General features: G+C 46.6%; 1 protein-coding gene across 3 annotated transcripts in view; it reads right to left on the bottom strand.

Annotated features, from left to right (window-relative positions):
* Window positions 1–1,671: 1,671 nt before the first annotated feature.
* LOC108918410 (low-density lipoprotein receptor-related protein 1-like) overlaps window positions 1,672–19,296 on the bottom strand; it is a 110,036-nt gene continuing 92,411 nt past the window's right edge. For 2 of the 3 annotated variants that reach the window (XM_029247881.1, XM_029247883.1), the window contains exons 60-90: window positions 18,952–19,157; window positions 18,197–18,385; window positions 16,906–17,054; window positions 16,614–16,707; window positions 16,116–16,232; window positions 15,689–15,808; window positions 15,306–15,428; window positions 15,086–15,211; window positions 14,766–14,882; window positions 10,440–10,546; window positions 10,035–10,167; window positions 9,401–9,523; window positions 9,195–9,317; window positions 8,797–8,934; window positions 8,554–8,685; window positions 8,341–8,460; window positions 7,858–8,141; window positions 7,343–7,521; window positions 6,925–7,031; window positions 6,636–6,755; window positions 6,311–6,487; window positions 5,829–5,969; window positions 5,519–5,692; window positions 5,122–5,283; window positions 4,786–4,969; window positions 4,530–4,631; window positions 4,335–4,408; window positions 4,133–4,226; window positions 3,908–3,946; window positions 2,936–3,080; window positions 1,672–2,502 (exon numbers count right to left, since the gene is read on the bottom strand). In XM_029247881.1, the coding sequence (XP_029103714.1) occupies window positions 2,365–2,502; window positions 2,936–3,080; window positions 3,908–3,946; window positions 4,133–4,226; window positions 4,335–4,408; window positions 4,530–4,631; window positions 4,786–4,969; window positions 5,122–5,283; window positions 5,519–5,692; window positions 5,829–5,969; window positions 6,311–6,487; window positions 6,636–6,755; window positions 6,925–7,031; window positions 7,343–7,521; window positions 7,858–8,141; window positions 8,341–8,460; window positions 8,554–8,685; window positions 8,797–8,934; window positions 9,195–9,317; window positions 9,401–9,523; window positions 10,035–10,167; window positions 10,440–10,546; window positions 14,766–14,882; window positions 15,086–15,211; window positions 15,306–15,428; window positions 15,689–15,808; window positions 16,116–16,232; window positions 16,614–16,707; window positions 16,906–17,054; window positions 18,197–18,385; window positions 18,952–19,157 (4,237 nt within the window). In that variant the 3' untranslated portion in view covers window positions 1,672–2,364. The remainder of the gene's footprint in view (window positions 2,503–2,935; window positions 3,081–3,907; window positions 3,947–4,132; window positions 4,227–4,334; window positions 4,409–4,529; window positions 4,632–4,785; window positions 4,970–5,121; window positions 5,284–5,518; window positions 5,693–5,828; window positions 5,970–6,310; window positions 6,488–6,635; window positions 6,756–6,924; window positions 7,032–7,342; window positions 7,522–7,857; window positions 8,142–8,340; window positions 8,461–8,553; window positions 8,686–8,796; window positions 8,935–9,194; window positions 9,318–9,400; window positions 9,524–10,034; window positions 10,168–10,439; window positions 10,547–14,765; window positions 14,883–15,085; window positions 15,212–15,305; window positions 15,429–15,688; window positions 15,809–16,115; window positions 16,233–16,613; window positions 16,708–16,905; window positions 17,055–18,196; window positions 18,386–18,951; window positions 19,158–19,296) is intronic. The other variant, XM_029247882.1, reaches the window with a different exon arrangement.

The raw sequence follows: 19,296 nt of genomic DNA on the forward strand, positions 1-19,296 counted from the left end.
GACTTAGACACAAACACACACACTCACAGTCTGAGGTCGCGGAGAACCGGAGCATAACCCGGTAGGAGGGGGAGGGGGACAGCCGGTCCGTCGCAAGGCACCCCGAGCAGGACCTGGCCAAATGCACCGCGCCACTGCATGCCCCACAAATTTGGACAGTGTACACTAAATTTCAGGGAAAAAAAAAATCTACAATTGGAGATTTCACATCAACTGCAAAACATTTATCCTGCCAGCATAACAGATGATCTGGTCACAAAACATATCAATGAAACTAATTTGTACTAATTAGTAAGTACGCTTGAACAAATACAAGATAACTGGTTCATGCTAGTTCATTTTGTTATATTACATTAAATATGTATTCAGCAACTCTTTACCAGTGTTTATAAATATTTTCTACACGCTACATTTACTTGAAACCATGTATAAAACCGCTGTGTGACAAAGTTGTACAAAACATTCATCAAGGTTTAATTCAGCAAAGTACCAACTCTATGTGCTCGGATTCCCACAGTGAAAAATTCTCGTTGCAGCTTAGAAGAGTCGCAGAGTCAGTGAAACAGACTGAAAACGATGCTTTTTTTTCTGTACATTTTAAAAAAATTTTATTTATAACAATATTTGTTTAGTTTGTAAAGTACTCCAGCAAAAAAAAAAACAAAAAAAAATATTAAACATTATTCTTTCCAGAAGAAAGGCTGAGCCACCATGCATTTTCTACTATAAAAGCTATTTGTCATTCTTTATTAAAAAATAAAATGAAGTGTATGATTTTGAAAAAGTTTTTAAAAAGTAAAATGATTGTACTCTTTCTCAATGAAAAAAGGCAAAAGAGCTGAAATAATCAAATTCACAATTGCATGAATACTGATACGCTGTGTTGGGTAAGCAAAAGGATTGGTTATTCTAGTTATTTTTTGTTTCACATGCATTAAAATATGGCTGATCACCTCTGACAGAAGCAGCATCTCAACGGCACAAGAAAGTGTCTGAGCACGGGAACGTATCGAGAGACGGAGAGCAGCATCGGTAGCAGGCTAAACGGAAAGAACCAAGACGGACGAGCAGTCGAGATGACGAGGAACTGGGCTGTGGGGGCGGGACCGCGGGAATGCACTTTGAATTAATGTTACCGTTTTATAAGCAGAGTTAGTTCATTTAAAGTAGAACAACCACACAGAAGTGACACACGTTCCTCCAGCCCTTAAACGCTTACAACACGAGATGAAAACGCGAAAACGAAGCAAGCTTGACATTTTCCCCGCTGCCACAATCCTAGGGCACCGACCTCCCGAAAACAGCCGTGTACCGAAGCCCGTGCCCCCCCGTAGCGTTCGCAAACGCGCACGGGCACGCAAGACGTGGGCCGTTTCCCGACTCCCCCCGATGGACTCTGCGGAGCCACTTCTTTCCAGCTGTAGACCCATCCTACCGGCCCGGAAGCATCAGAGCGCTGGAATGTTTTACAGACGTGTACAGAGTCCTCGGAATTCTCTCTCAATAATTCATTCAATTCCTTAAAAAAAAAAAAAAAATTGCTATTTTTACCTCTCTTGAGCCCTAAAAATTTTTAAATGCTAAACAAATATAAATTGTCTTCTTGTATTAAGTGTATTTTTGTGTTCTTGTGGATATTTTCAAGACTCTATAAACTTTATACTGTATATATATATGTGTGTGTGTGTGTGTGTGTGTGTGTCATTTTAGTCTGTGTAAGGACAAAAACACAATCATTCTCGAACATAATTCTCTGAGAAAATAACATGGAAATACTGAAGACGGCACCCTGCCAAAGAAATGTACATGTGCTAATTTGCTCGAACCACTTTCACTCTAACCCTCTACACACGTTCAAGAGCGCGACACACACGGGGTAACAAGGACCCGTACTAAACCATCATTTGTACCGACTAATTGACTTACCCTGTCCTGTCCATGTTGCCAAACAACACGCACTTGGCACTACTGAAATGGAACAATGTTTTTTTTCTATACAATTCATACAAAAATAAAAATTAAAATTGTTCCAATGTTGTTCTCTCTCCATGTTTTTTCCATTTCATTTTGCACAGAGGTAGTGGCTATTTGGGTAAAGGGGAGGGGTGAAAAATAAAAGTTTTTTTTTCAAAAAAAAGAAAAGAAAAAAAATCTTAGAAAAATGTTTTTCTTTGACCAGAGGAATTGTAAAAGAACAAAATATAATACTGCAATCACATACAAAAGTAGTCCTTCATTTTGTACATTTTATACAGTGTTTGCGCTTTTTTGTTGCTTTTTTCCTTAAAAGGCAAAAATGGGGTTGCAGTGGGGTGTGGTGGGAGGGCGAGCGCTGGCACTTGGCTAATAGCAGGGGGCGTCAGTCTATGCCAGCGGCTCCCCCATGTCCTCGTCCGCCCTCGACAGCAGCTCCTTCTTCTCGTCCGTACTGGCCAGCGAGTTGCGGCTGTTGTGGGCGCCCATGTACAGGGTGGCGTACACTGGGTTCGTGAAGTTGGTGGGCTGCAGGAGGACATCGCAGACACGAAAGAAAGGACCAGCCATGACTACACACTGCCAATGCGATCAGGTCACATGCCAGCAAAGCACCCGAAGCTAATGACATGACACGACACCTAAGTCAGGCCTTCGAGCGGAACAACAGTTTGGGGAGAAACGCACGAGACGAGGCAAGCGCATAAATGCTGTCACGCTGTCACTTTACACACTTTGCTTTTCTTTAAAAACAAGCGATGCAATGCCTTCCTTTCTGAACGGCCAGAGCCACGTTCGAACAATTCCGAGGCTACGCTTTTTCGTCATCCTGTACGCCGACTGCTTTCAACGGCTACCTTTAAGTTCCGCGCACCCATACGACAATCGATCAGCATCGTTTCGCTCCACCGTCATCCGCCGGGCCTTTCGTTCAGACCGTTACCGTGCGCGGGAGGGTCACCTTGTCAGGATCCAGAGTGAAATCCGCGTCCAGGAGCTCCCCGGCGTCGTCGTCGGGCTCTCCTTCGTAGCTCTTGTACGCCGGATTGCCGATCTCCACGTTCAGGGCGCCGTTGGTCATCCTCTGGTGCTGGAAGCCTTTGGCCCTGAAAGGCACGAAGACAGGTTTGTAGACGCCTCCCCGATGGAAAACGGCGCAGCTCCCACCCACATAGCCCAGAGCAGGGACCACGGTCACAGCACAGGGACACGCCCACAGTCACCGAACCCAAGAAGCCCGGACTGACGCCACAAACAGGCATTGAGGCAAACCCAGCGCACACCAACACACAGTCCCTGCAGTGTATCTACATGACCTCTCAATGTTTCTTGCTCAGCAGGAAGTTTAATCGAATCTGAGCGGCACCTGAACTAAATAGGATGGCGGTGATCATAAACCACTGTTTGCTGCATAAAATGAGCACTACGCCGTACAGGACCGAAACAAAGCGATCCAATCTTCATAGTCACACGCTGACACTGCATTGACGAATAAAATGGAAGATGTCCATCTTGGTGAATGCTGGATTTTTGCTCTGCATTTTCCAAAAGCCCATTGGAACAATGCAGGTTCACTACCAGGCAAGGAAAGATGGGGGGGGGGACGGGAGACGACGACAGGACAGCTCTCTCCATTTTGTACCATCCAATCTATTTATGCTCATCGGCAGATCAAAGCCGGTCTTCCTGGAGGAGCATCTGAAACAAACAGTCACCCAACCTGACCATGAGGGCAGGAAGGGGTGGGGTGGGGTGGGGTGGGGTGGGGGTGGTAAGAGGGGCAGGCACAATGCTACAATACTACAGACCAGCAACACGGACCATTGGACACACTGAGATACAACTCAGGAAAGTAGAGATGATGAACAGGATGTCAGCCGATAAGTCAAGGGCACGAACAGCGGATGGAGAATGAAACCCTGACAACCGTTACCGCGAGTGTCTGGAGCAGGATTTGCCCGGCCTTACAGACCTGAGGGACAGGAAAGATGCAGTTACACAAAGACGAGAGAGCAAGGCCTTTACACGACCTCTAGAGACAAAGATAAGTACAGGAGAGAGAGAGAAGGCCACAGGAGAGAAAGGAAAGAGGGAGAGAGACATTTCCACAGAGGGAGGAGAGCTTCTGGTGAACTTCTTCAAGCCTTCCTTCACTAACCCACTCATCCTTCTGCGGTACCACAAGATGGCGCCAACGACCAGCAGGGCTACAAGTAAGAGCAGGAGCACCGGGATGACGATCGACGCGGTTCCTGCGGACACACAGGCGAAGGAAAGGTGAAGGGCTCGCACGCGATGCGGTTTTGCACTCGGTCAGTAAATGCTGGAAACCACACGCCACCTGCCAAAGAGAAACTTACTGCTGCCGGAATCCTGCGAGTTCACCGAGGACACCGCCGCCTCGCAGCGAAGCCCCTGCCAGCCGGAGGTGCACCTGTTCACAGACGAACCGTTAGGGACTCTGACGTAGTGGAGAGAGAGAGAGAGAGAGAGAGAGAGAGAGAGAGAGAGAGAGAGAGAGAGAGAGAGAGAGAGAGAGAGAGCGCTCTGCTTACTGGCATTCTGGCAGCTGTGTCTGCGGGTTGATTGAGCACTGGCCATTGGCACAGTACCCGTCACAGGTGTAACAGCTGGGCTGGATCTTGCCATTGGGGCACCTGGAGAGCAGGAGGACAGGACAGTTTGACGGGTTGAGGTACACCATGCGGAAGCATCCCGTTACCACCACCTCCTCGAAACGCGCTTAGCGGCGGTCTGCCACGCCACATACGTTCATATCGTAGCAGCGGAGCTCAGCGAGAGGCGACCGACCTGCAGGTGACCTCCCCGGTGGGCTTGTGGCTGTTGGTAGGGATACACTTGCCGTCCTTGCAGTAGTGGCACTTGTCCACTTCACAGGTGTCGCCGCTAAACTTCGGCGGGCAGCGGCACTGCTTAACCCCGTTGTCCGCCAGAAGACACGTACCGCCGTTATTACAGTACCCTTCACATTTCCCTGGGTGAGAGAGGAGGAGGAGGAAAAACATATAAAAGACAGCTACACATCACTGACAGACAACACAAAAGCAACAAACGCGTTCCTTCCAAAAGGACGTCACGCCAGCACGAAGCGGGGCCGAGTCAGAGCTCCGGGGTCACGGCACTTACTGTACTGGCACTTGTCGCCTATGAAGTCTGCCGGGCAGCGGCACGTGGGCTGGTTGCCCTGGTTCACCGAGCAGTTGCCACCATTCTGACAGTAATTCTTGCACGTGCGCTGGTCGCAGCGCGGACCGGTAAACCCAGGCACGCAGCGACAAGTGGGGGATCCTGGGGCGACAGGCAACAAAAATGAGGGAAGGGAGGGAGGGAGGGAGGGCTAAGACAGAGCGAGTCACGGAGAGAATTAGCCCGATCGAGTGGCGCCGGCGCTTTCGAAATGCGCCACGAAAAAAAGAATTGCATTCGCTTTGTGGTTTAAGGAAACACATTTTTGTGCGTTGTGCTCAGCACCTGGGGACAGCGGCATTACGTCGGTGGTGTTGGTGTACGCGAGCTGCGGTACCTCTCGCGGAGGCGGTGCAGGTTCCTCCGTTGTGGCAGTAATCCCGGCACTGGTCCACCTCGCACCTCTCTCCTCGGAAGTTAGGCTGGCAGTGGCACTTGGGCTGCTTGTGGGTGTTTAGGAAGCAGCTGCCCCCGTTGAGGCACTGCACGTTGCAAGGGCCGGCAGGGGGGGCTGGGGGGGGAAGAGAACCGCAACCTCGGTCAACAGAGCGTCTCGGGCCACGCGGTCCGATTCGGTCAGATGGACTCCGGGAGGGGGGGGGGGGGACACGTGCGCGTTCCTTATGCCTAAATTAACGAGCACTCACGCATGGGGGACCGAGTTGGGGAGGGCACCTCCACGCAGGTGCCGTTGTCCGGCGTGCGACCGTTGGGACACGTGCATACCGGCCCGCTAGGGCTCAGCAGACACAGCCACTCGCACTTCTTCCTGTCACAAGGATTGGTCACTGGAACACAGGGCACAACGTGTCAGGGTTTAACGTCGCACAGATGCTAAACGGCTAAGGGGTGCAGGGCACCGAGGAGAACTTTCACTATGGTGCAAACAAGGTGAGACCAATGGGCAGCTGCCATTCGAATCCACTGCGCTGCTCCTCTGCAACGACAACTGCATTAATGACACATGCCACATTCTCTGAATTTTTACGTTGTGCTGTTCGCCTGTGTTTTACACTACGCTGCTTCACCAGTCTTCTACACTTTTATTCAGAAAAATTATAACGAAGTACCCCAAAATTTCCCCAACAGTGGCAAAGTTCGAATCACAGAGTTAGAGGCGGACACTCACTCTCCGGCTGCTTGTAGCGGTGGTAAAGGACGATGTCGGTGGCGTGGTTGATGCCGGTGGTGAGATTCTCCATGGGCCCCTTTCCGAATTTGTTCACACGGAACACAAAGTTGTTGATGTACGTGACACCGTAGATGTAGTCCTCAAAGATGTCGATGCTGAAGGGGTGGTAGAGGTCTGAGCAGGAAGGGGATAATGTATATCAGAATGTGCTCCCTCCCCTCGTACGTGGGCACCCACAACGATAATACAATTACATTCGTTCTCAGAGACATGCGATAGAGCGCAGCCCTGCCCAAAGGCAGACACGAGAAGCACACTGAACTGTTCTTGATGCTGCTGACAGCCACCACCGGTTCGGTGCCGTTGAGTCGCACGCTGCCGATCACAGACAGCTTCGCGTCAGCCCAGTATAAGCGCTCGTTGAAGTAATCGACAGCCAGGCCTGTGGGAAAGAACGAGGGACAGAGGAAGAGGAAAAAGACACAAAATCAGCACGACCCATCATGTTCCAGTGCTTGTTTAAGGTTTGCAAGACTAACTGCCAACTAGTCATTCGGTTGGGACGGTCTGCACCCAACTGGGATTTTGTGGCAGACATCACTGAGACACACCTGTGGGCCACTGGATGTTGTCCTGCACCAGAGTCTCTCTCATAGTACCATCCATGGCTGCGGTCTCAATTTTGGGGTGATTACCCCAGTCTGCCCAGTACATTTTCCTGAAGAGACAAGCATTAGAGAATGATGTTATATTAAAGGGGTAATTTAGCATGAATTTTCTGCTGAGACTGTATGGTATAATATTGCAACATGACAATAAGGAGTCAAACTTCTAAGCTTGCATGGACAACACTAGTAATTCCACTGGCGTACAATCAAGTTGCTTTTCTTGGTCATATCATCTAAGGGATCAAGGAAGAAAACAGCTAAGAAAACTCATTGTGCTCCTATTCCGCCTGCATAATCTTACTCTTTCCTGGCCAACCCTCCGAACGGCAACAGAGGTGAATGTCCCCTACGATTAACTGACCCTCTCTGTGGATCCACCACTATGGCATAGGGCTCGTCGATCATGCCTGAGATAAGAGTCTTGCGATGCTGCCCGTTTATTTGGGCCACCTCTATCACATCCCGGCCAGAATCCGTCCAGTATATATTGCCTGCGACCCAGTCGATCGCAATGCCTCTGGGCATCTTGAGACCTGGGATCTGCATGAATAAACAAAGCAGAGAATTAGTAAAAACGACGACAGCGAACATCTCTGTCAATATACAACACTGAACTTGATTTGTGTGGGACATTAGGAAGCAGAGATCTTTGACAAAATAAGTACAAATTTAATATTTACATTCATCGTTTCACAGGATACACCTCAAGAAGCCTGATTCTGTATGGTAGAGTAACGGTCCTGACTGTTACGTGGTGGACGGCCACCCATGTACGCTTTCGACCTAAATGTATTACGCTGCAGGACAGCCCAGCCCTGTTGTGCAGGACGAGAATTTGCCACTAAAATAACGTGCGGGTTTACGCGAAGCCCCTACATCTAAATCCGTGACCCGAGTGTCCGCCTGCCGCCGGTCGCGGTGAGAGTTGGATGTGGACATGGAGCTCCGCGAGACCGGCAGCTCATAGGAGGAGATGCGCCCTGTGTGCCAGTTGGTCCAGAAGATCTTGTTGGATTTGATGTGCAAGTCCATGGCGTCAATGCGGACGTTGGCGTCGCCCTGGAAAGTCTGCTCATACACCCAGTTGGGCACACCGGGGTCCAGGCTACGGATCTCGTTGTCGTCAGCAATGTACAGCACTTGCCCATTGCTGTTGAAGTCTAAGAGGAAAGAATTGTTGACAGAACATACAACACTCTACTCTCGATAACAGTATTTAAAACAACGAAGCAGCAAGCTTATTCTCGTGTTTACACAAGCTTATCATTCCATATTTGCTGAAGCGGCCAACACAAGGAAGGTACTGGACATCGAATCTGAGATGACTGGAGAGCGTGTGAAAGAACAGCTAGCACTCACTGTCAGCCTTGCAGGTATCGTTGATCTTGGTGAAGTATTTGTGGCAAGTGCACTTGTAGGAGCCTTTTGTGTTGTTGCAGATGTGCGAACACACTCCGAACCGTTTGCATTCGTTTTTATCTACGGCAAATAACAAAATGTACAAATTACAAGATGCGCAAATGGCAAAATGTTGGCAGTTAGGCCTGCGCTTGTGTTGCAATGCAGCCTTACCCTCGCAGCTGTTGTCTCCAGCTTTCTGGGAGCCAGGCTTGCAGGTACAGAAAGAGTCGCTGCCATTGGTGACACAGTGGGCCTCCTCCACACACATGGTAGCATTGTTGCGGCAGTTATTGTGTACGGTGTCTGCAGGAGGTATTCAAAGACACCTGCTTGAATCTCATTCAACGCCCATTTAAGCGGCCGGATGCTCAGTTTGAGGCGAATCGTACTCTGCGAGGCTTTTGCCACCGGTACCTTTCTTGCAGCCAATCTCGTCGGAACCATAGTCCTCACAGTCGTTGAAGAAGTTGCAGCGTAGGTTGGAGCTGATGCACTTGCCATTACTGCACAGGAACTCATCCTTCTCACAGGTGGGAGTGGGTGAGGGTACCTCTGTGGAAATTCACACAAGCATTTAAAGCCTTGAAAAAAAAACATAGAAGGTAATTTAAATAAAAAAAAAAAAAAAGTGAAATGAGAAAAACAAGACTTGAGAGCGCAGACTTACTGACGTAAACCAAATCCTAGTATAAGGGCAGCACTGATGCTCGTGGGTTTTCCGTAACCGGAGCGAAGTAGACTCGAGAGGTGCGGACCGTAACGCGAACCGAGACTTTCTACAAGGAGTGCCCAGAAGGCCCGCGATAACTCACGGCAGTTCAGCTCGTCCGTGTTGTCTCCACAGTTGTCAATGCCATCGCACTGCTTGCCAATCCACAGGCAGACACGCTGGTTTTGGCACTGGAACTGTCTGCTGGGTGGACACTGGAACGTCACTGAGGAAAGAGAATGGTCGTGAAGACAAGGGGCACGAACCACGGAGGATCTTCAGAACTAACGAAAGGTAAAAGGAACTCACGGCACATCTCCGGGTCCTCATCAGAGTTGTCCCCGCAGTCATCCTCCCCATCACATTTCCAGGCCAGTGGCTTGCACAGCGTGTTGTTGCACTGAAACTCGTCCATGGGGCAGTGTCGACCCACTAACAGAGGGCACAGAAGGTGAAAAGTCAGAGGTTAATCTTCCAACATGTCTCTTCAATAAGCCTTTAGAAAAAAAAAAAGGATAAAACCATTACAAATAAGAGGAAACTACTCAGGTTTTTCTACGTGTTTAGATAAAAGGATTCAATCAGTCAAAAGAAATATTTCAGCCCTGTATTACTGTTTACAAGAGCAACTCAATGCAAGTTTTTAAAAAAAAAAAAAAAAAAAAAACAGGAAGCTGAAAACAATTCAGATTGTGCATTTATGTATGAGCAAAATTAGCTATAATATTTACATATGATTGAGTTTCTGAACAAGAATGAGGTATGAATATTTCCTTAAACACCCTGAAGTACCTTTGCTGATTACAGAAGCTTGTGACCTGTGTGTGAAATGGGCACCTAACCCTGGGACTCACACAGGTGTAAACGGACCCACCGACGCTGTCCTGGTTTTAGGGCAGAGAACAAAAACCACCAGGGGGTCGAATCAATGTTAACTCCTCACCGCCACTGTCACACTTGTCTTCATCGCTGCCATCCATGCAGTCGGCATCACCATCACAGCGCCAGCGGAAAGGGATGCAGTGGCCATTCTTGCACTGGAAGTGGTCGTTCTCACATTTCAGGTCACAGCCGTTCTGAGGGGACACGCAGACAATAACTAACAGACTCAGATGTGTGTGTGTTGAAAACTTATGAAAAGAATTTAAAAGTGACTGTTTCACGGCTGTGCAATTCAGCGCTTAGAGAGAAAAAGGCTACTTTTCCTGCTATAATGGTTCAACTGATTCTCCATCCAGTGTTCAACACTGCCCTCTACCAAGTCTCCCTTCAGAATGGCAAAATCTTCGGAACCCTATTAGAAGAGCCGCACCATAGGCAACCGTGACACCTTCCCCTGGAACCTCACCTCATCGGAGCCATCAGAGCAGTCATGGTCGCCATCACATTTCCACCGCCCGGCAATGCAGCGACCATTTGTGCAGGCAAACTCACTTTCTGAGCACTTTCGAGGAACTAGAGAGCAGAAGGAAAGACGGCAGGAGTGAGGGAGAGAGCGATGGGAATGCGTGTAGGTGCACAAGTACCAGCCATAAATTCCATCACAAAAATAAAATTCCATCATGAAAAATGCACAGCGGTTCATCAGCTTTCATTACTGTGCAGTCTCTTGAAAGTGACACATATGCAACTGAATACAAGTGTCATGAGTTTGCTAACAAAAAGGTGTCAGCGGTTTCGTTTTGTAAGTGGAGGCACATCTAAGCCGTCTCCCATACCCAAAATCTCTGCATAAAGGACTGAGAACCCAGAAACCATCAGGCCAGCAAAGAACTGCTCAGACAACCCTGTCACTTAGCCAGCGGAGATGGAGAACTCCTCAAAAGCCACCAATTCCATAAACCCAATAAACATTTCCAGCACACCAGTCCAACATACAGAGATTTTTTGAGTTTACTGATTTCACTCTGACTTTTGGCACGTTGGCCCATTTAGTTCCCGGAAAAGCATTGAGCAGCAGAGGGGGGGGGAAGACCACATCAAGGGGAATGGGGAAGCAGCAGGGAGCAAGCTAAAGGACATAAGGTGTGTGGCAGAAAAGCATGCACACGGTCTTATTAATCAACAAACGGGCTTCACGCTCACCAATACCATCCAAGAATTCTCCCTGCAATCTGGGCCAACCAGCTAAAGCTGATCAGTTCACCAATGAAAATAAGTGATGAGTCAAACAGTGCCCCAGAAATAAAAATTTTTTACATTCATTTTCATCCAATTGCAAAACCTGTTTTTATCCCTTGCAGTTAATCTAAAATGTATCGGCACATACATACTGACATAATTCTGCATTAAAGCAAATATTTTAATCTCATTTGAAATTTGGACTACTGCCCATGTCTGCATCTTGTACATTTTTGTGTATTGTGTTTCTCATGTCACATCAATACACGGACTTCCAGTGCCAGAAAACACCTCTCTTATGAGTGGAATGTCAGCAACGGTTGGAATAAACAGAAGACCAGGATAAAAACACTAATAATAAGTATTGTGAGAGTCATATAAGAACTTGCAGCCATTAGTCCATGACTGAGGGTAGACAGAGCGTTCTCACACCGACAGCCTCTTTGTGCTACATGTTCAGTGTAGGGGGAAGCACAAAGTCCTTGCAGGTACACAGCGGGCATTTACGTCACCATGCAACATTGTCAGGGCACTGGGAGACAGGGACAGGGATGGGGGGGACAAGTGGCTGCATTCATGATTAATTCACAATGCTTTACATAATTCATTTGCTAAGGAAACCTCTTTCTGCAGGATGAATTACAAAAGCATCCTTTTACTCTGCATATAAAGCTAACCCTTAACACCAACATGATCTTAAGCTTTTCAAGTATGTGTAGTATAAATACTGCACAACAGTCAAATGTAAACATGGAAGCAAAGAATCATAGATTCATACGGTGTTACGGAGCTTGGTGTACCGTTATGCAATGTAATTGTTTTAAGACTCTTGTTCTCTCAGAACAGGTCGACAGTGTATAGTGTAGATCGGTAGTTCTTAATTTAAAATTATATGACTAAAACTGAAAATATAGACTACACCAATCTTTTGCCTAACAGGTTATTCATTTCAAAAACTCCCACTGTGAGGATGGAATCAAATTAGTATTATTTCTAATAGGAAAAAATGGTTTCCTCCATCAAAAGATGGCTCACCTAAAATTCATGAAAAACCAAAATAATGGTAGTTCTACTATTTCAGGAATGCCTAGTAAAATAGTTTTCCACGATGCTGAAAACCATTGTAAGATGCTGCAATTGCTCCAGGAAAACCAGTGGTGACTAAATGAAATCTGTCATTTCACACATGAGCACATAAAAATAGAGGGATTACACTGGTAAACATTTACATTTATTCATTTAGCAGCTCAGAAGTAGCAAATGAACAGAGAGCTACAGTGACTTACCCATTAATCCAGCTGGATAAATTTGACTCAAGCAATTCAAGGCAAGTACCTCGGCTCAAGGGTACGACAGCAAGCAACGGGATTTGAACTGCTAGCCTCTAAATCAAGACGGAAGCTCCAATCACTATACCCGTCGCCCCAAACACACAAACTAATCGAGGAGAATCAAGAGTAGAGGTGAACTGTATTTAATTTAATCTAGAATATTTATTCGGAATCAGTTATTCAGACAGCAAACCCTGTGGAGGTCCTGCAAAATCTGATTCTTTTCTTGAAGGTCATGTTTGCTGAGGATGCACAGCAGAGTGTATTGAGTTTGCACAGTGTGTTCTTAATGAAGACACAAAGGACCGTAACGCACCTTCCAACTCTGTAACAGCAGTACCTTTTTAAGCTCATTTAGACTGAAAGATCCTGTAAGGAGATTAAATAAGGAACTCAGAGGGTTTGGTGAGCTGGGCTCTAGCGCTTCCTACACCTTATAGCGGAACATAAATAGTAAATGTAATCTGCTCATTCATAATCACTCATTTCCAAAAAAAGCTTTGGAAACATCAGTGTTAAGGAATTCAAGTACCGCGAACCCTTAAACGACGCGCGGGTTAGGGACGCCGACCCCCTGCAAAGTCGGAGATGTAGCTTTTGACTCCCCAAAAATACTAATAGCCTACTCTTGACCTTACTGATAACGTAGTCGATTAACACATATTTTGTATGTCATGTATTATATACTGTATTCTTACAATAAAGCTACAGAAAAGAAAATGTTAAGAAAATCATAAGGAAGATAAAATACATTTACAGTACTTATTTACCAATACGGTAAGTTTACGTCATCTGTTTACAACATTGTCTGTCTGTACAGACATCAGCATTGTCTTATATGATACAAAACACTGTTGATGTTATACGTATTACTAACACTAAGCATCAAAAAAAAAAAAAAAATTTTCCAATATATTTACTGAGAAAAAGTGGACCCACACAGTTCAAACCTTTGTTGTTCAAGGGTGAATAGTATTATTCAGCCTTATAGTAATTACTTCCGCCCATAAATTTCACGCCTGCTGTTCCTGACTCAGTTTCCTTTTCACAAGATACCGTTTGCGCTGCTTCTATCTTAGACGATCACTTTTTGCTCATGTAATGACAGTTTGGCACTAAGTGCCATCAGGTGAAAAGATCCATAATGTATTGTGCACCTTTATGCCCTTCTTGCACCCAGAATCCCAATGTTTTGTTATAGGTCCTGCAGTGTTCACTTCAATACAATAAAGAATAAAATGTATTTCAGCCACCAAATAACCCTCATCAGAGGCCAAACACATTTTGTCCCTTCAGCCCTTTGCATCAAGCCCTCAAGATCAGGAGTATTTTACAGTAGTGATTAAGGCAGTATAGTATTTATTATATATGCACATAATATAGCATTTTACACAATTAATGTGTGATCAAATATGCAGTGAAGACAGACACTGGGACCAGGAAGTACCAAATAGAGGAATGCTGGCCAACACAGATGATGAGCGCAGGCATAATTTAATAACTCCACCTAGAGGTCACCGGAATTGGAATTTACTCTCCCAGTAAAGCCTTAGGAAATGTCGGCTACACCAGCCAGGGTGGGGGAGGGTAATGAGGGTTTGTTACGGGCAGGGTGGAAGCAGGGTAGTTTTGAAAGTGGAGACCTACCTCTTAACTCATACCAACAGGCCAGTGTGAAATGAAGCATAAACATAAGATGCAGTGAAATGAGTCAATGGTCATGAAAAATAAAATTCCACAATGCCAACAAAATCTCACACAGGCGTATACTATGTACTTTTCATGAAAATTCTAAAGTGACCCATAAGAATACAAGACACTTTTGTACAATCGTTGTACCCACCATCTTCATTCCTGCACAGTGCAAGGTCAATAACAAAAACAGTCAAGTTGAGACTATTTTCCACCGACATATGAGACGAGTAATGGGAGAAGATGAGAAAGGTGGGGTGACTGCCCCCCCAGGTTAGCGGTGTGATTCCAAGTTCCGGAGTCAGACTCAAATGTATAAATCAGACACGGTACTGACAGACATCTGTATCTGGTTCTCATATTTAAATGAGTAATGACTGCAAGGTAGGTGATACGTATACATTCTGTGCTGCTTCATGCTTACTGAGGAGCAATGCTGTCAAGCCCCAGAGGGCAAGATGAGGATCGTGGAAACAGTAATTGTTGGCAAGGTGGGATGCACTGCGGTCTATAGGAGAACAGACACCTACCACATTTGTCCTCGTCCGAGTTGTCCCCGCAGTCGTTGTCGTAATCGCACTGCCAGCGGCCGGGGACACAGCGGTTGTTCTTACAGCGGAACTGGTAGGGCTCACAGGTCCGCTCATCTGCCCACGCAGGGAAACGAGAAACAACCTCCTCAACTGAGGTCATCTAACACACAACTAAAGACAACAAGACGATACCTCACAAACAAGAGAGGTGCAACATTTGAAAGTAGCAATGACTCGGAATATAGTCCATCTGTTAGCGAATGGACTAAGTTTTAAGTATCCAGAACAAGTGGGGAGACTATTCCTCTACTCCTCACCGCACTCCTCCTTGGGTTCATCCGAGGAGTCCCCACAGTCATCCTCGCCGTCACACTTCCAACGTGCAGGAATGCAGCGACCAGAGTCCTTGCAGCGGAACTCATCAACTCCACAGGTCATTTGGGCTGGGGGGGGCAGAGAGTGAAAAGCAGGAGTGTGACATTGAGTCATATACACAACAGATGAAAGGAAGGGCCAGAAGGCAGGCAAGAGACGTACTGCAGTTGGCGGGTTCGTCAGAGCCATCAACACAGTCATTGTCCCGGTCGCACACCCACACACGTGGGATGCAGCGCTTAGTGATGGTACACTGGAACTGATTTGGAGCACAGGTGACCTCAGCTGTAGGGTGAGAGACAAGCAATGGCACCACTTATTACTACAGTGAAGAAAAACAAGGGGACAGTGGACATACAGCAAAGAGAAATGTTAAGATGGAATAAAACTGGTAGAAAGATCCACAGAGACAAACAGCTTTGAGTGCATTTGTCAATATTATTTTTCTTGTACGGCCAAGTGAACAGTACAGCAGGTTTGAATTACCCTCCCATAAGCAAAATGGAATCATAAAGAATCTGTCTTGAGCTGAGTAAGTGACTCACGGCAGTCTCGTTCGTCCTCTCCATCCCCGCAGTTGTCCTGGCCGTTGCAACGGAAGATTCCGGGAATGCAGCGGCTGGGCTGCGTGCACTTGAACTGGCTGGGTAGACACACGTGGATGTCTGGAGCACAGAGAGACACGTGGTTATTACAGCACATCAAAAGAAAGAAAGGATAATCCAGGGGGATTGATGGAAAGGCAGACCGTCCGCAATTAAGACCGCTGTTTGACGGCTATAAAAGAAAGCTTGCAACATGGCTATAGAACACAACAGCACTTCCAAGCTGTGTTTACAGTACTCCTATGACATACAGAGGAAGTAATGTAAAAGCTGACAAATGTGAGTTTGGGACCTGTTTTCGTTGAGTGACTTAAACCTGCTTAAGCAATTACTGAACATGAATGATACAGGGTGGTGGGAGGCCTACCACAGTTGGCCTCATCAGAGTTGTCCTGGCAGTCATTATCTCCATCACAGATATAGGCTGGGTTGGTGCAGGTACCGGTGCCACACTGGAACTGGCCTGGCCTGCACTTAAACTCGGCTGCAAGCAGGGCAGAACATAGCGCATCAAGTTTGCGGGACAGCAGTTGCAAGACAGACAACATGTAACACCAAGCTTCTTATAAATTCTGACACTGGAAAACTCCACTTACACCTTTACCATTTTACTGAAACAGTAATCACAGCAAATCACAGTAGAAGGCCTTGTGTGTTCAACGGGGGCTTTTGGAGATCCAGAAGCAGACAGACGCCGGACTTGCCTGATGTTACACCAAGTATTTCCGTCTCGTTCGAACTTAAATTTTCAACATAGCTTCCAGTTCTGTACGAATGCATGTTTTGTTTTCAATGATTACAATACGTGTAATGTCCGACGGTGACATATCTGAATGCGGTCCACGCCCGCGCCCCCCCCACTCACGGCAGTCGGCAGGCTCATCGGAACGGTCGCCACAGTCATCTTCTGTATCGCACTTCCACCAGAAGGGGATGCACTTGTCATTCTTGCATACAAACTGAAATGAGGCATGAAGAGAGGTGTGAGGTGACTGGCAGAGTCCGAGATAACAAGGCACTGATGTCACTGCGGAACCACTGAGATTATCAGGAAGTGATGCGATTATGACACAAGGAGAAAAAAAGACTTAAAAACCTAGCTTTGCGAGAGGTAAAAGGTCTCCGTGTGGAAAGTCTGATCCCACAGTGTCTCTCACCTGACTGGCTGTGCAGTTGGACATGCAGTGACGCCCATCGTTGGCCAAGTAGAAGTTGGTGGGGCAGGCACACTTATAACCCCCACCTGGGGACAGCAGGCACAAGTTGCTACAGCCCCCGTTGTCTGTCTGGCAGGGGTGGTTTTGCACTGTGACGGGACACAACATACAGGTTAAGTCAGATGTTAAGGGCCAGTAAGAGCACACAGGCTGCTGCTGAACAGAAAGTGCTGTAAATTCAGGGCCAGTAGAGACCGTGGAGTCACACAAACTTCCTATAGTTCTTTTTCTTATACTCCCCCCTTCTATATCTTCTTTCACACACTTTGTCTTTTATATAATATTGTGTAGTATGTATATTTATTATATTCTTTACTCTGGGTGGCACAGTGGCACAGCAGGTTTGGCTAGGTCCCGCTTTCTGGTGGGTCTGGGGTTTGAGTCCCGCTTGGGGTGCCTTGTGATGGACTGGCATCCCATCCTGGGTGTGTCCCCTTCCCCTCCAGCCTTGCACCCTGTGTTGCCGGGTTAGGAGCTGGTTCGCCCCGACCCCGCTTGGGACAAGCGGTTTCAGTGTGTGTGTGTGTATATATTTATTCTTTACTCCTACTTCTAATGTGCTAGAAATTATTAGGGACACTGTGTGCCACAGGGACAGGACATCGTGTGAAAATGCTAGGGGGTGAAGGAGTTGTTTTGCAGAAGAGGCTGGAATTACTGAAGGTTTTGGGTTGGTGCTTGTAGAAGCTAATCTCGTCAGGGCCACCGTGGGCTGTGAAAATGAATAATATAAATAGAACTCTGTGGCTGCAGTGTGAGACTTGGGTGGTTCAGAATGGAAGGGTAACGTCTGAAAGCACAATAAACCTCTTGAACCCGTCATCATCTAACCTCTTGGACCTGAATCTAGTCATTGTCTGACTCCCAAAAAAAAAAAAAAAAACCCAGACCAGAGTTGCATAAATACCTCATAAGAGACCATACAGAAAGTGATACAGCATAACATCTACATATCTCAGTAAAAACATATGGTTAATTACACACCTTATGTGGGGCATAAAGAGAAAAATACTGTTAACAGAATAAATAATTAAGCAGCCATGATTTCACAACAGCCAGCCAGGTAGAAAAAATCCATTTCAAAAAAATAAATGGTTGATTGGCCAGTAAAGTGGTTATTATACAAAATATGACAGTGCTCTGTAGTGTGTTTCAAATCAGCCTTCTGGCAAATTCAGTTCCTCTGGGAGGATTGTAATTGTGATGCTCCACCGGTCTCCTTCGCACTCACCCTCAGGCTGGCGGTAGGGGTGGTAGATGTGGATGTCCATGGGCCGGTGCAAGGTACTGATGAGCATGGTCTTGTTGGTGCCAAGGGTCTTGTGGGCTCTGTTGATGGACTTGGTTTCCCAGTCAGTCCAGTAGATGTACTCCTCGAACAGGGTCATGGCAAAAATGTGGGGGATATCCTGGTTCAGCACTGCTGACAAACAAGCCCAGCAAAAAAGAAGTGGATGACATTAAACAGCATCATGCAACATCATGAGATCTACTGTTAAAATACTGATTATTTTAATATTAACTTTATACATTTTTTTGTAGAAAACTGTAGGAGTTCATTTCTAAATTTATTAATTATGAAAATTAATGCAAACTTTTTTCCAAATGACTGATGCAGCTTGAACTTACTCAGCGGAAAATTTCACAACACCCACTGCCAGCTGCTCAACAATTAGCTGCAACAGTCCTCTCAATCAAAGTTGTTAAGATTCTGAGGTTGGTCTCTGCCCTGTGCAATTCAAACCCAACCCTCATAAGATGCAAATGTGGAACATATGACCTTCAGGGCTTGACGGAGCTTGCTTGGGGCTCCAACACGTGCACTAAGACACATGGAGATATTCCATATGCCTGCACTGCTAGACAGACACTGACAGTCTCAGTCTAGGGGTTAGGGCATTGTGTCAGCATGTGGAACTCAATGATTAAGACAGACACTAGAGCAGCGGCTACCAAGCAGGTACCAACACACGGGAAGGGCCAGACCTGTGTGGCGATTGCTGCCGTCCAAGCTGGCGAACTCAATGTAATCCTCACGGGCATCAGCCCAATAGATGCGGTCATTGATGAAATCCAGCGTCAGGCCATTGGGCCAGGTGATTCGGTCCTGGATGATGACGCTGCGGTTGGTGCCATCCATGCCAATCCGTCCAATGTGAGGGTTGTCACCCCAGTCAGACCAGTATAGGTACCTACAGAACGTTGACAACACAGTTATGAAGCCTAAAGGGAGGAACTGACTTTTTCTAAATAACTGGTAAGATATACAAAACAGATGTTCATTCTGCAATTCTAAAGTTCTCCAGAAAGTGCGGGATTAAACACCAATGA

Source organism: Scleropages formosus, chromosome 22 (genome assembly GCF_900964775.1).
Source record: "Scleropages formosus chromosome 22, fSclFor1.1, whole genome shotgun sequence".
Classification (NCBI taxonomy): Eukaryota; Metazoa; Chordata; class Actinopteri; order Osteoglossiformes; family Osteoglossidae; genus Scleropages; species Scleropages formosus.